This window comes from Calliphora vicina, chromosome 3 (assembly GCF_958450345.1).
Source record: "Calliphora vicina chromosome 3, idCalVici1.1, whole genome shotgun sequence".
Classification (NCBI taxonomy): domain Eukaryota; kingdom Metazoa; phylum Arthropoda; class Insecta; order Diptera; family Calliphoridae; genus Calliphora; species Calliphora vicina.
In genome coordinates, this window is record NC_088782.1 from 63012183 (window position 1) to 63026318 (window position 14136).

Genomic DNA, 14136 nt, shown 5'->3' on the forward strand with positions numbered 1-14136 from the left:
ATCCATATTGTCTATATTATGTAGGTCAAAAATCTAGGTTGTCCTGGAAACTTCTCGAAAGCATGTCTGACAGAATTATTGAAGATTTGGATCCCGAAGATATCTGGGGTCTTCAGAAAATTGATTTCAACAGACAGACGGACATGGCTTAATCGACTCCGCTATCTATAAGGATCCAGAATATATATACTTTATAGGGTCGGAAAATTATTAATTGTGGATTACAAACGGAATGACAAACTTATATACATATACCCTTCTCACGAAGGTGAAGGGTATAATAATAAGTTTTGGCTGCAATAGTGTGTATAAGTTTTTTCTTACTCACTCTTTATATGGAATCTAATAGAAGAGGTCTGCAATAAACATGAAACCACATATAGTTGGTATGCATATCATCTAATTCTGGCCAAAAGAAGTTGGTAATCATCGACCTAATGCACTTGCCGTTGATGGTATGGTAAACATCGTTCTCAAAGTAATATGGATCGATGACGCCGTTAGCCTAAAATCCACACCAGTGACTTTGTCGGGATGCATTGGATGCTCTTGGATCTCATGTGGATCGGTATTATCCCAAAGTCAACAATTTTGTTTGTAGACGTACCCATACATCCAGAAATGGGCATAAAATGGATGAAGCGCGCGGATCGTTGCCCGATTTGCACGTATTTATGAACGCTATATCCGTCCAGTGTGATTTGGCAAAACAAAGGGAAACAAGTAAGAGTACTATATTCGGCCGTGCCGAATCTTAATACCCTCCACCTAAATATGATGGTATAACAACTGAAAAAATATAATAATTGTTAGTAAGACTAATTTTTCCTTTTTAACCTCAAGTGAATAAACAGAGTATAAACAAGTAAGAGTGCTATATTCGGCTGTGCCGAATCTTATATACTCTTCACCAAATTATACTTCAAAATTTTAAATATTTTTAGGTAAACAAAATTTATTTTTTTTTCCACTTGTTTTTTTAATTTTTTGGAAAAAAAAATTTTCGATTGTTATTATAAATTTTTTTTTTAAATTTAAATTTTTTTTTTTTATTTAAATTTTAAAATTTTTTTTTTGTTTTTTTTTAAATTTTTTGGAAAAAAAAAATTCGGGTTAAAATTTTTTTTCCCGATTTTGACCCATTGTAGGTCCAACTTACTATGGTCTTATATACGTCGTTGCAAATGTCTTTGAAATATCTATCACTAGATATCCATATTGTCTATATTAATGTCTTAGTAATCCAGATATAGGTAAAAAATAGGTCAAAAATCGAGGTTGTCTTGGTTTTTTCCTCATATCTCAGCCATTTGTGGACCAATTTTGCTGATTTTAAATAGCAAAATTCTCGAAAGCATGTCTGACAGAATTATTGAAGATTTGGATCCCGAAGATATCTGGGGTCTTCAGAAAACTGATTTCAACAGACAGACAGACGGACATGGCTTAATCGACTCCGCTATCTATAAGGATCCAGAATATATATACTTTATAGGGTCGGAAATGAAAAATGTAGAAATTACAAACGGAATGACAAACTTATATATACCCTTCTCACGAAGGTGAAGGGTATAAAAAAGAAGGGTATACAAATACATATATTTAGAAAAATTTCAAGATATTGGGTCGATTGTCATAAAATATTTTAACGTGATTTTTATGTACTTGCTGTTGCCAAATATGGACCGATATTCACAAAATTCAGTAGTATGATCTTAAAAATTACTGATCTGTGTACTATTTTGGTTCAATATATGGAAGCTATGACCTATTATGGGCCTAAGTATTTGAGTGATATTTTTGGTACAATTTCATATAAACAACGCCATTAACAAGAGTGGACCTTATATGGGAGCTATGACGAATTATGGACAAATATTTAAAAAATCTTGTAGTACGATTCTTGGATACAAATTACTGATCGGTGCAAAATTTTGTTTCAGTATAGATTATTTTGGATATTTGTGCAGGTGTTTTCCGGAATTGGTTCTTATATGGAGGCTATGACCAATTATGAGCATATCATCGTAACATTTGGTACATCGATTTTTGTATACATATATTGAACAAATTTGTTTCGAATTTCAATCTGATAACTATATTTGTAAGAAATTTATGACGATTTTACTGATTTTCGGGAGTGGACCTTATATGGGAACTGTGGATAAATATGGACCGATATTCACAAAATCCAGTAGTATGATTGCTGGATACAAATTACTGATCTATGCGTAATTTCATTTTGATATCGATTTGTTTTAAATATTTATTAAGGTTAATATGTTTTTCGGAAATGGGTCTTATAGGGGAGCTATGACCAATTATTGGCCAATCTGCGTAAAATTTGGTACAGTGATTTCAATGTATATGCTTATTATTTGTGTCGAATTTTAACATGATAAATCTATTTATAAGAGATTTATGAGAAGTGGACCATATATGGGAGCTATGGTCAAATATGGACCGATATTCACAAAATCCTCTAGCATGACTTCTAAATATAAACTAGAGATTTGTATAAAATTTTGTATTGATATTGGTATTTTTTAGATATTTATGTAGGTTAATGTGTTTTTCGGAAGTGGTTCTTATATGGGAGCTATAACCAATTATTGGCCGATCTTCATAGAATTAGGTATAGCGATTTTGGTATATATGGGGACTATTTATAACGAATTTAAACTTAATAGCTATATTTATAAGACATTTATGCTTATTTAAGTGATTTTCGGAAGTGAACTTTATATGGGGCCTATGGTCAAATATGGGCCGATACACAAAAACTTTGGTGTTGTGATTTTTTTAAGCACGAAACTTATTTTTCCTGAATTTTGTGTGGATACTGCAATTTGGAAGGCATTTACAGATCATAGAACCATATTTCGGGAAGAAATTTGTATGGGGGCTAGGATAAATCATGGACCGATTCCTATAATTATTACCAGAGTTAGTCCTTTTTACATAAAAATAACGTGTGTAAAATTTGATGGTATTATCTGCAATATATTTGCACAAATAACAAAAACTATTTTAAAATTATAATGTTTTTTTTTTAGGTTGTCTCACATTTTGGTTCATAACTCTGTTTCCACTGAACCGATTTCGCTGATTTTCAATACCAAACTGCTTAGGAGAACAGTAAAGATTTTTCTTGCAAGTTTACCAATTTTGTTTGTCTATTTTGGATGTGAGTGTGTTTTACACAGACAGACGGACATAGCTCATAAGGATCAATAATATATATATATACTTTGTTGGGTGTCAGATGAATATTTCTCAATGTTACACACGGAATGACAAACTTATATATACCCTCATTCACCACTTATGGTGGTGGAGGGTATAAAAATTACAGCCAATTTGACTGATGTTGCTTCAACAACATGACCGCTATCAACTGTCAAAATTCGGAAGTCCATATTGGAAGAAAATTTCAAAAAGTACCCATGGAGAATTTTATTAAAATCCGACTATTCATTTAGAAGTTACATATTTATTACCACCTTTTTTCAGTTCCCCACTGTGTGTGGTGTAGTTAAGAAAACAATTTTAAATATTTGATATACATATATGTAAAGGTTTCTTTATTTGTTAATTATTTTATTTTATATATGTATAATATATTTTTTTTATTAATTTTAAAGTAATTTCATATATAATTAGTGTGTTTCTTAAAATATTCTTATTAAACAATACAACAATAATTTGAAGTTTTTATTTTTGTGTGATTTGTGTAATCAACTGATTTCAATAATATTTAGTTTTAGCTTAAATTTAAATTTATTTAGAAACAAAATTTTAAACAAAAAACAATATAAACTTTTGTTAATTTGTATATGTATGTAAATATGTGAAATATGATTATTGCAAATAAAAATATGTATATATTAATAATATGTATGTTATTTTAATAAGAAATCATAATCAAACTATTGTAATGATGCTTACTTATAATCGTTGATGATATTTTCTTGAATATTCACTTTTTTCGGATTTATCTGTTTCGTTTTATCTTTAAATCAATTTAATGAATTGATTATTCGTAATATAAAAAATAAAAATTTGCAATACTTTCTTTTTGCACATGATTACTGAGTAATTGGCGTTTTAATTTTCACAATATTTTATGCCTCTTCGAATTCTTTAAAAAATAGTATTTAATATTTTCTGTTCAGTTATTTTTTTTAAGCTCTAACGCTTTCTTCATCTTCAGCTGCTGCTCATAGTGTAAACCACATAATAAACTGTAACAGTTTGTAGACATTGACAATGGGAAATTTCCATTTCTTTTCGTTGACCTTGTGACGATTCGGTACCAGACTGGGATAGTGTACAGGTTTTGATATGTGACAATTGGTGATGACTGTGCCACCAGGATAGGACACCGATACAGCATCACCATGCTTGACACCATCACAATCCATAACATCGAGCGTCTTGTTGAAACAAATACGTATTTCTTCCAAATAGCTGACATCGTTTTTACTGTCGTACAGACAGTGTATGGAGGGATTTTTACCCAAACCATTTACCAGAGCTGCATGTAAAGCCACCACAGTGTTATTGGAATCGGGATGTATGCCAGCACTGCCTAAAATATTCGACAGCAAAAAATCCTCACGCCAATTAATGCCTTGATTAAAGTATTTCAATTCATTGTCCAATTGTGCAAGAGTGGCGGCACATGTACCATGTTTAAGCCACTCATGTTTCCACAACCAATCACCCTTCGATTCACCATCGATATCGGGCCAGTATTGATTTAAACTATCCTTTATTTTCTCCAATTGATTGACATCGAAATCAGCCGATTTGTTACAGAACGATGGACCAAAATGGCCCAATTTTGTGGGCCACACACCATGTATGGTCCAGAATTCCTTGGCGCTTGGCAGCTTACACTCGTGATTTTTGTCCTCTTCTCTCCAGTGATAACATGTGGTTACGGGCCATTGTTGTGTGAAAATCAATAGATCCCAATCGTGATCGTCAACATTTTCACGTGGACTCAATTCTATATCCAAATCATCACGATATTCCGACGATGTAAGTTCGTCCGAAAAGAATATATTTTGTTTGATCTCTCTCAGGCGATCTATAGTCTCGGGTGGTAAATCTTCAGTGCCGATGGAAGCGCTGGAATGAAAAAAGGAAATTACTATTAGGGTGAAATTGAATCGTTTTGAAATATTTTACATATATTTTAGAATAACTCAACAATTAAATTTGTTGTAACGATTAATTGGATTTTATTTCTTATTAAAACGAATTTGATTGTCCCCTATATTCGACTTAAAACCCCTGCCGATTTTAAATATTTTATATTTTCGAATAAGTCAACAATTCAATTTTTGGTCAAAGATAACAAATTTTTTGTATCAAAAATAACTTTTTCTGGTAAAAAATCAACATGTAATCGATTAGATAGATAACAAGTTTTTAAAAAATAATAAAAAATCTGTTCCAAATACAGATTGCTATTGTTTACGAAATACAATGTGGGAATTTACAACTAAGAATGTTATATTCGGCTGTGCCGAATCTTGTATACCCACCATCAATATGTGACAATAAAATATTTTTCTGATCTAGGGGTTATATGGGGTTAGGGTCAATTATGGATCGATCCTCACAAGATTTAGTAGAAAGATTTAGGTTCATATAAAACTTATTTATGTCTAATTCCATCACGATATTAATTATTATAAGCAGGGACCATAAATAACGGTTATCCAGAAAACTCTCTATGTTAGAGTCAACGGAGACCTATACTGTTATATACCAATAGATTCGTATTGACGTGCTCTTTTAGAGTTACGTTAAAATAGAGTTAAAATAAAAGTTTGCATAAAATTAAATAGCCGTTAAAAAAAAACTCATTTGAGGAGTTTTATTTTTCTCGCCAAAAAAAATTGCTTCTGGGACTTTTCTTTTTTTAGTCATAAAATAAAAGTCATTTGAGGAATTTTATTTTTCCCATCAGAAAATAATCCAGCCTTAGCGAAAAATTTTAAAAATCCTATTTTTGGGAATTATGTATTATAAAGTATTGACCATTGTTAGCAATGACCTTTTCCCATATTGCTGGCAACATATGGATTACAAGCCATAAAATCTGCTTGTCTTTGAAGACCAAGAACGAGTCAAGCCAATATCGGATACTCTGTTCCAAAGCGAAGCGTATCCCAGAGAGAGCGTTCTTCATCGATCGAAACAAATATTATTCCGATGGGAAAGGTCTGGACTATAGAGCGGGTAAGGCAAAATTTCCCAACCACTTATGGCCGGTTTCATATCTGGCCGCATATTCTGATCGTTTTTCGGCCTATGCTCGCTTGAAACGAATCAGTTGCATTCGGTACAGGTTCCCTGTGATGGTCTGGCCAGATTTCAGCAGCTCATAATAGATATGACCCTTTTAGTCCCACCAAATACACAGCATTACTTTAGCGCCATTTGGTTTTGGAGTCGATTCGGCTGGTTGCCCGGGCTTCACATGCGATCTCTTACGTTTTGGTTTATTGTAATGGATCCATTTTTCATTGCTAGTAATAATTCGATGCAAAAATGATTTTCTTTTATACTTAAAAGTTTACCACAAAAAAACGTGTGGCTTATTTGTATATAAGATCCTGCAGCTTGCAAACATTTTAAAATTGCTGATTGAGTAGCTGCTAATGACAAAATTCGTCATTTTCAAAGCAAAAAAACGTTGTCCCAACTCACACCTTAAAGTATACCAATATGCTCAGGATCACTTTCTGAGTCTTGCGTCCATGTAAACCTTTTAATCAAACCACAGGTCGAAGCCGAACTAGCATTACTAAATTTTATGACGATCGGTCCATAATTAGTCATAGCTCCCATATCCGAATTCATGTTAACGAGTATAGATGTCTTATGTATACAGAAGACATGTCCATATTTTTTATAGCTCCTATATAAATTTTTAAAGAAAACTATTTATTTCATCTTCTCGATGTAGGGTATCATATGGTCGGACTGATCGACTATACAATTTTACTTGTTTTATATTGTAGGTGAGGTCAAATATAACTATGTATTTCTATCTTTATATTAAGAGCATTCAATGGAATTAAGGCCCTAATTTTGTAAATCACGTCACCAAAGTGATATTTATATAGAAAAATAATTTAATTTTAAATTTCAAAAATTTGTTTTTGTTTTATATACAAAATTTTCAAATTATGAAAGGCAAATCAACGCTTGAATTTTGGTGCGTTTGTTCTGTTAAGAATTAGTATATAAAACAAAAACAAATTTTTAAAATTTTTAAAATTTTGTTTTTGCTTTCGTGATTTACAAAATTAGGGCCTAAATTGTTTGTAATGTTCACTGTTTTTATCGTTATATTTACAAAGGATCTATAAATAATGGTTTATTCAGTATGTATTGGTCGACACTGTATATTCAAAATCAACAACGTAGAGGAAATTAGTTGGATCGTGCCGTTTTGTAATATATTTTTATTCACTGCATTACCGACTACGGCATTACCAAACATACAAGAAAACTACTAGATGTAGCTTATTAATACTACTTATGTACTTTAAGCCATTATTGAGACTAATGGAAATATATCAGTCTTTTCAAAAATAACATTTTTAAGAATTAAAAAAAAATATATAAAAAAGTGGAGATATATTTGGACCTAACAAAACTACAATTTTCAATTGTGAATATCTCGTAAACTATACGATACTAAGATATTGTTGTAGCAATGTTTTCATAATTATTCATATACTCAAGGAACCAATATGGGGCACAGAGGGATGCTTCATAAATTTTTTTCCAAAAATTAGAAGGATTGGTCGTAGAGAGCTGAAATTTGACACCGATAATTATATGGACCAAAAATTTTATCAAAATCGACCACGACCAATCCATACTACAATCCAAATAGATTTTTTCGCATAAAATTTTTCCTATCCAAGTAAATTTGGTACATACATTTATTGAAACAAAAAAGGAACGCATGCCGAGTTTCAATAAAATGGGTCATACAGAGATAAGAATTTTTTGGATATTTCGTTTATTATTCGACAAAAAATGTTCCGAAAACAATTTTTTTAATCGAAACAAGACACTCCCACCTTTCATTATACCCTACACCACCATAGTGGGGAGGGTATTATGCGTTTTGGCAGATGTTTGTAACGCCCAAAAATATTAGTCTAACACCCACCTTAAAGTATACCGATCGACTTAGAATCACTTTCTGAGTCGATTAAACGATGTCCGTCCGTCCGTCTGGTCGGCTGGCTGGCTGGCTGTCCATGTAAACCTTGTGCGCAGAGTACAGGTCGCAATTTTGAAGATATTTCGATCAAATTTGGTACATATTATGTTTTCGGCCCAAGGACCAAGCCGATTGATACTGGCTGAAATCGGTCCATTATTTCACCTAGCCCCCATACAAATGTCCTTCCGAAATTGGACTTTATCGGTCATAAATGTTTAATTTCTAAATGTGTCTCCACAAATTGCGCTTTAAATAAGTTTTATATATACAAAATTCATGTCACCAAATTTTGGTACGATCGGTCTATAATTAGTCATAGCTCCCATATAGACCCGCTTCCGAAAATCACTTTAACGTGCATAAATCGCTAAATGTTGGTATACTCACAAAACTCAACATAGTAAACTTTCATAGAGACACAAATCTCACGACCTAATTTCATGGTGATCGGTCCATAATTGGTCATAGCCCCCATATAAGGTCCACTTCCGAAAATTACTCAAAAATATAAATTATTGAAATTTTAAAAGAAAAATGTTTTTGCTCTTTTACTTAGTGTAGGGTATTATATGGTCGGGCTTGACCGACCATACATTCTTTTTTTAATAAAACAAGTGAGAGAGCTATATTATATTTTTTTTAAATATTTTTATTTAAACAAAATCAAATTTTTTTTTTAATGTTTTAAATTTTTTTTAAAAAAAAATTTATTTTTTAATTTTTTTTAAAAAAGTTTTTTCAAAATTTTTTTTTTTAAATTTCTTTAATTAATTTTTTTGGAAAAAGAATTTATGACAAAAAAAAATTTTTGATGAAAAAAAAATTCGGGTTAAAAAATATTTTTTTCCGATTATGTCCAACTTACTATGGTCTTATATACGTCGTTGCAAAGGTCTTTGAAATATCTATGATTAGATATCCATATTGCCTATATTAATGAATTAGTAATCCAGATATAGGTCAAAAATAGTTCGAAAATCGAGCCATTTATGGACCGATTTTCTCGATTTTAAATAGCGACCGAGCCGAAAGAATTTCAGAGATATTGATGTATGAATCGTGTATGTAAGTTATTTGGGGGCTTCGGAAAGTTGATTTCAACACACAGGCGGACAGACGCACATGGCTATATCGATTCCGCTATCTATAGCGACCCCATAAAGTATATATATTCTGATATACTTTATGGGGTCGCAAATGAAAAATGTGGAAATTACAAACGGAATGACAAACTTATATATACCCTTGCCACTCATGGTGAAGGGTATAAAAACTGCTTGGTGGAAAGTGGGGCTACATTTTTTTCCATGGAAAATCAAAAATAAAATAATTTTTAGAGGCTATAGATTTGGGCATACCTTCTTAACGGTTTATGATATCCCCATATTTTTTTTTATTTATGGAGAAATGTTATATTTTCCAAATATGTTAGAGGTAAATGGTATTATTAGGAAAATTATAAATATATAAACCACTGAATTGCTTGAAAATATAAGTAAATTTTTGCTTAACACCCTTGCATGGACTTTACTTAAATTTTTTAAAAATAAAATAAAATTTTTCTTAAAACTAAATTAAATTGAGTGTTTGAAAAATTGACTTTTTGACACCAAAAACCCTCTGTGTGGGGCCTTGGTTTTTAAAGTGCAAATTCAAAATTTAAACAAGCTATCATATATAACAATGTTAAATTTTATTAAAATCGGACTATCCGTTTAGAAATTAAAGATTTATTTTCACTTTTTTCAGTTCCTCCACTGTGCTCTGGACAAGCCTCCAAATTTTTCAAAAGCCTTCAATTCAGTGACAAAATTGCAAATTTGATATAAAATAATACTAGCCATGATGGCAAAATACTGTAATCTATATACCTAATAAAATTATTTATTAATTCCTTTGTATTTTGATAATCTCAACAATGAATAATAAATAAACCCCCAATAACGAAACAAATACTTATGAAATTGCACACGATAGCAGTTCATGATTTGTTATTATTTTTTTCGGATTTAAAATTGTTTTTATTATACAAAGGTGTTTTGAATACCTATTTCTTTTTTTTTATTTTAAAACAATTTAATTTTGTATATCACATCTTTATATTTTTGTTTATTTATTGACACCATACTACCTATCTACTGCCTCTGCCACCCCTTTCCATAACTTAATATTTTCCATTTTATTTCTTCACTTTTTAACTTACCTAAAGACCAGCGAACCACCATATGAAGTCACCCAGAAAATGAAGAAAATATCCCAAAATTTTCTCATTATTTTAAATCAAAGAAAAGGAATACAATTTAAATAAAATTGTTATACAATTTTAAATAATTTTTTTTATACAATCTTTAAGGTTTGGATAGATTTTTTAAAACATTTTTGTCAGTTTTGGTAATAGTTTTTATGTTCAAGGTTTTTTGCGGCGATGCTTTTCCTTTTTCTTCCAGATATTTTGGTGACACTATTGTTGTTGCTGCTGTTGATTTGGTAATGTTTTATTTAGTAATTTCTTGTTGTTTTATTTGTGTATTAATCTTTTTAATAATGAAGCAATCACACAATTTAATAATCACTATAAAAAAATGGGGAACTTTTTTTTTGTTCTATTGTTATAGGCTTTTGTTTTATAAACTAGATTTATTGTTTTTTAATAGAATTATTGTAATTGATTGCTAGTTTGCTAAGTTTTAAACAATAATTGCAGTCTTAATTTGTTTTTTCTTCTTTATTATATTATTTTTTCAACGATAATACAATGTATTTAATATTTTGGTGCTTCTTCTTCTCAGCTATTACGACTGAAATTAGTTTGACTATTAAAAAATATTTTTGCGTTATTTGTTTTTTTTTATTTTATTTCTTTCTATATTTTACTTTGTTGTTATTTTCGTTTGTACTATTTTTGTGTGTAAAACATGTCAAACTGCTGCTAAATGTTTCTCTCTTCTTTCTTTGATTTTCTCATTTGTTTTTGCTTAGTGTTGTGTGTATTTTTAGTTGTCTGCTTAGTGCTTCATTTTCGTTATCTTCTTCTTCTTGTTTATATTAGTTTAATGCCGCTCTAATGTCAACACTAGATATGCTCCTAAAAACAAAACAAAAATTTTGTTGAATATGTATAGGAAAATGTCTATAACATGACTATTTTTCACACGATTTAAATGTTTTAAAACTTGTGAGAAAGATAATTTTATGCAGAATTTATTTAAAATATCTAAAAAAATTAGCTTGCACTCCAAAATGATTTTAAGACGTTTTGTTTCCAATATACCATTGGCTCGTAATTGTTATTAAATTTTTTTTATACAAAATAACAATATTAAAATCAATTATTTGTTAAAAATTCTTTAAAACATAAACACAAATTCAATAATGACAGATTTCTATTATAAGAATATATATTTTAAAATCGATTTCCGTTCTTAGAAAATGGTGTATTACCTCTAAACTGCATTACCCTGTTGTTCCTGTTTTGGAAATTCAGAGCCATCTGTATGTCAACTTGTGTGGATTAAATATGGTGCTTGTACCAACTAAACACAATCACAGAGTTGTAAAATTGTGTATGAACTTAAAGGCAAATTATTCATGTAATTTTCCTGTCTGTCTGTGGTAAAATCCCAACTGTGCTGCATCATGACAGCAGTTATTTTTATACCCATCACCTTCGTGAAAAGGATATATATAAGTTTGTCATTCCGTTTGTAATTTCCACAATATAATTTTCCGACCCTATAAAGTATATACATATATACTTTATAGGGTCGGAAAATTATATTGTGGAAATTACAAACGGAATGACAAACTTTTATATACTCTTTTCACGAAGGTGATGTGTATATTCGGGATCCTTATAGATAGCGGAGTTGATTAAGCCATGTCCTTCTGTCTGTCTGTTGAAATCAATTATCTGAAAACCCCAGATATCTTCGGGATCCAAATCTTCAATAATTCTGTCAGATGTTTCCTATTTAAAATCAGCAAAATCGGTCCACAAATGGCTGAGAAATGAGGAAAACACCAGGACAAACTCGATTTTTGACCTATGTATATCTGAAGTACTAATACATTAATATAGACAATATGGATATCTAACGATAGATATTTCAAAGACCTTTGCAACGACGTATTGTAAGTTGGACCTCAAATGGGTCAAAATCGGAAAAATAGTTTTTAAAGCGAATTTTTTTTTCACCAAAAAAAAAAATTGAAAAACCAAAATTTTGTTTTAAAATTTAAAATAATAAAAAAATTTCCAATAAATGAAAAAAATAACTTTGGAGAAAAAAACAAATTTTGTTTACCTAAAAATATTTAAAATTTTTATTTTGAAGTATAATTTGGTGAAGGGTATATAAGATTCGATACAGCCGAAATTGAGAAATAAACAACTTTAGGCAGAAATTCGAATTAATCTCAAACAAATTAAAGCTCAAACAAAATCACACAAACGTTGTTGTTTCAGATCCATATAATTTTTGTTTATAAATTTTCTAAATTCTTAAAATTTGTAATTTAAATCGTCAAAAACCTCAAAAACAAATTTACTTAAAATGGATCTAAATTGTAGCGGCACTTGATGTTCTGAAATGTCATATGATACATTCTATCAGAGTGACAGACTGCAGGAGAGCTCTTGAAGAGTTATTAGTACACTACTCAATCACATTGTGTTGGGTTCCAGGGCACTGTAGCCTACAGGAAAATGAGGTAGCAAATGAACTGGCTTAGATCTGGACCATAGTATTAGGGATCGGTGAGTAAGACCTCCGATTTGTCACAACTACAGGCTAATCTTTGAAAAATTCCATGACTCCACCAATCAATCCTGGAATATTAGGACGGATTGTCAAGTGTCCAAAGATTTTTGGCCAAAACTGAATGCAAAGGCAACCAAAACAATAATTGGGTTGGATACGTGTAGTCTCAAAGTTCTGGTAGGAGTGATAACTGGTCACTGTTCAATTGGAGCCTTTTTAGGTAAATGAGATAATAGCGCACAGGATTTTTGAAGAGTGTGTGTAGATGTAGAGGAGTTTGAGACAGTAGAGCACATTATGTGCAGGTGCCAGAGACTAAAAAGTCATAGATTTAAATGGCTAGGTACTAGATTTCTAGATGAACTTGGGAGTAATGCGGGGTTTAAACTGGGTAACATATTTGGTTTTATCAGGCGAATAGGTTGGCTATTTATAGGATACTATACGGTGAATTTAAATCTAAAAATAATACTAAATTATGAAAACAAACATTTTTGTTTTTCGTTATTGAGTTTTTTGAAATCTGCATACATAAGTTTGTAAATTTGATTGCAAATGTATGTCAGCAATTCCCATTACTGCTAACTTACAGTTGCCGCTAAACCCAAGTTACCGAAATAAACAAAATTAGCGTTACCATTACCATAGAAGTAATTATCTAAATCTGGACCATTGTCTTCAATATGGTACCTACCTAGATGAATGAAAATCAATCACTTTTTGTGTTTTCTAATGATTTTAACTTCACCTTTAAATGTACCTTTAAAATACATAAATTAACAACTCTGTGATAGCGCTTAGTTTGTACAAGCACCAATTAAATGTACACATGTGGACGGTAATATCGTTTATTGGTAATACAGTACACATTTCCTAAGAACGGAAATTGATTTAAACAACGAGAAGCATTTTTTATTTAAAGTGCATTGTAGTTGCTTTTGTAGTATGTATTCAACAAAAACATTTTTAGTTTTTAATAACAAATCTTGTAATGAAGTTAGAGCGGCATTAACTGATATAAACAAAAGAAGACAAAGAAAATAAAACACAAAGCAGACAACTAAAGACACACACAAAAGTAAGCAAAAACAAATGAGAAAATCAAACAAAGAA

At 30.7% G+C, this 14136-nt stretch overlaps 1 protein-coding gene across 1 annotated transcript; it reads right to left on the reverse strand.

The window, feature by feature from the left end:
* Nucleotides 1–3547: 3547 nt before the first annotated feature.
* On the reverse strand, nucleotides 3548–11172 carry RNaseX25 (Ribonuclease X25). The gene is made up of 2 exons (XM_065504438.1): nucleotides 10467–11172; nucleotides 3548–5136 (listed from the first exon to the last, which is right to left on the reverse strand). The coding sequence occupies exons 1-2, from the start codon at nucleotides 10532–10534 to the stop codon at nucleotides 4221–4223; spliced, it is 984 nt and encodes a 327-aa protein (XP_065360510.1). The 5' UTR covers nucleotides 10535–11172; the 3' UTR covers nucleotides 3548–4220.
* Nucleotides 11173–14136: the final 2964 nt, after the last annotated feature.

Excerpts from the sequence above, each read along its gene's own strand:
- RNaseX25 (XM_065504438.1), bottom strand. The coding sequence starts at position 10,534 with ATGAGAAAATTTTGGGATATTTTCTTCATTTTCTGGGTGACTTCATAT. Across the intron at positions 5,137-10,466 it reads GGTGGTTCGCTGGTCTTTAG|CGCTTCCATCGGCACTGAAG; the intron begins GTAAGTTAAAAA and ends TTTTCATTCCAG.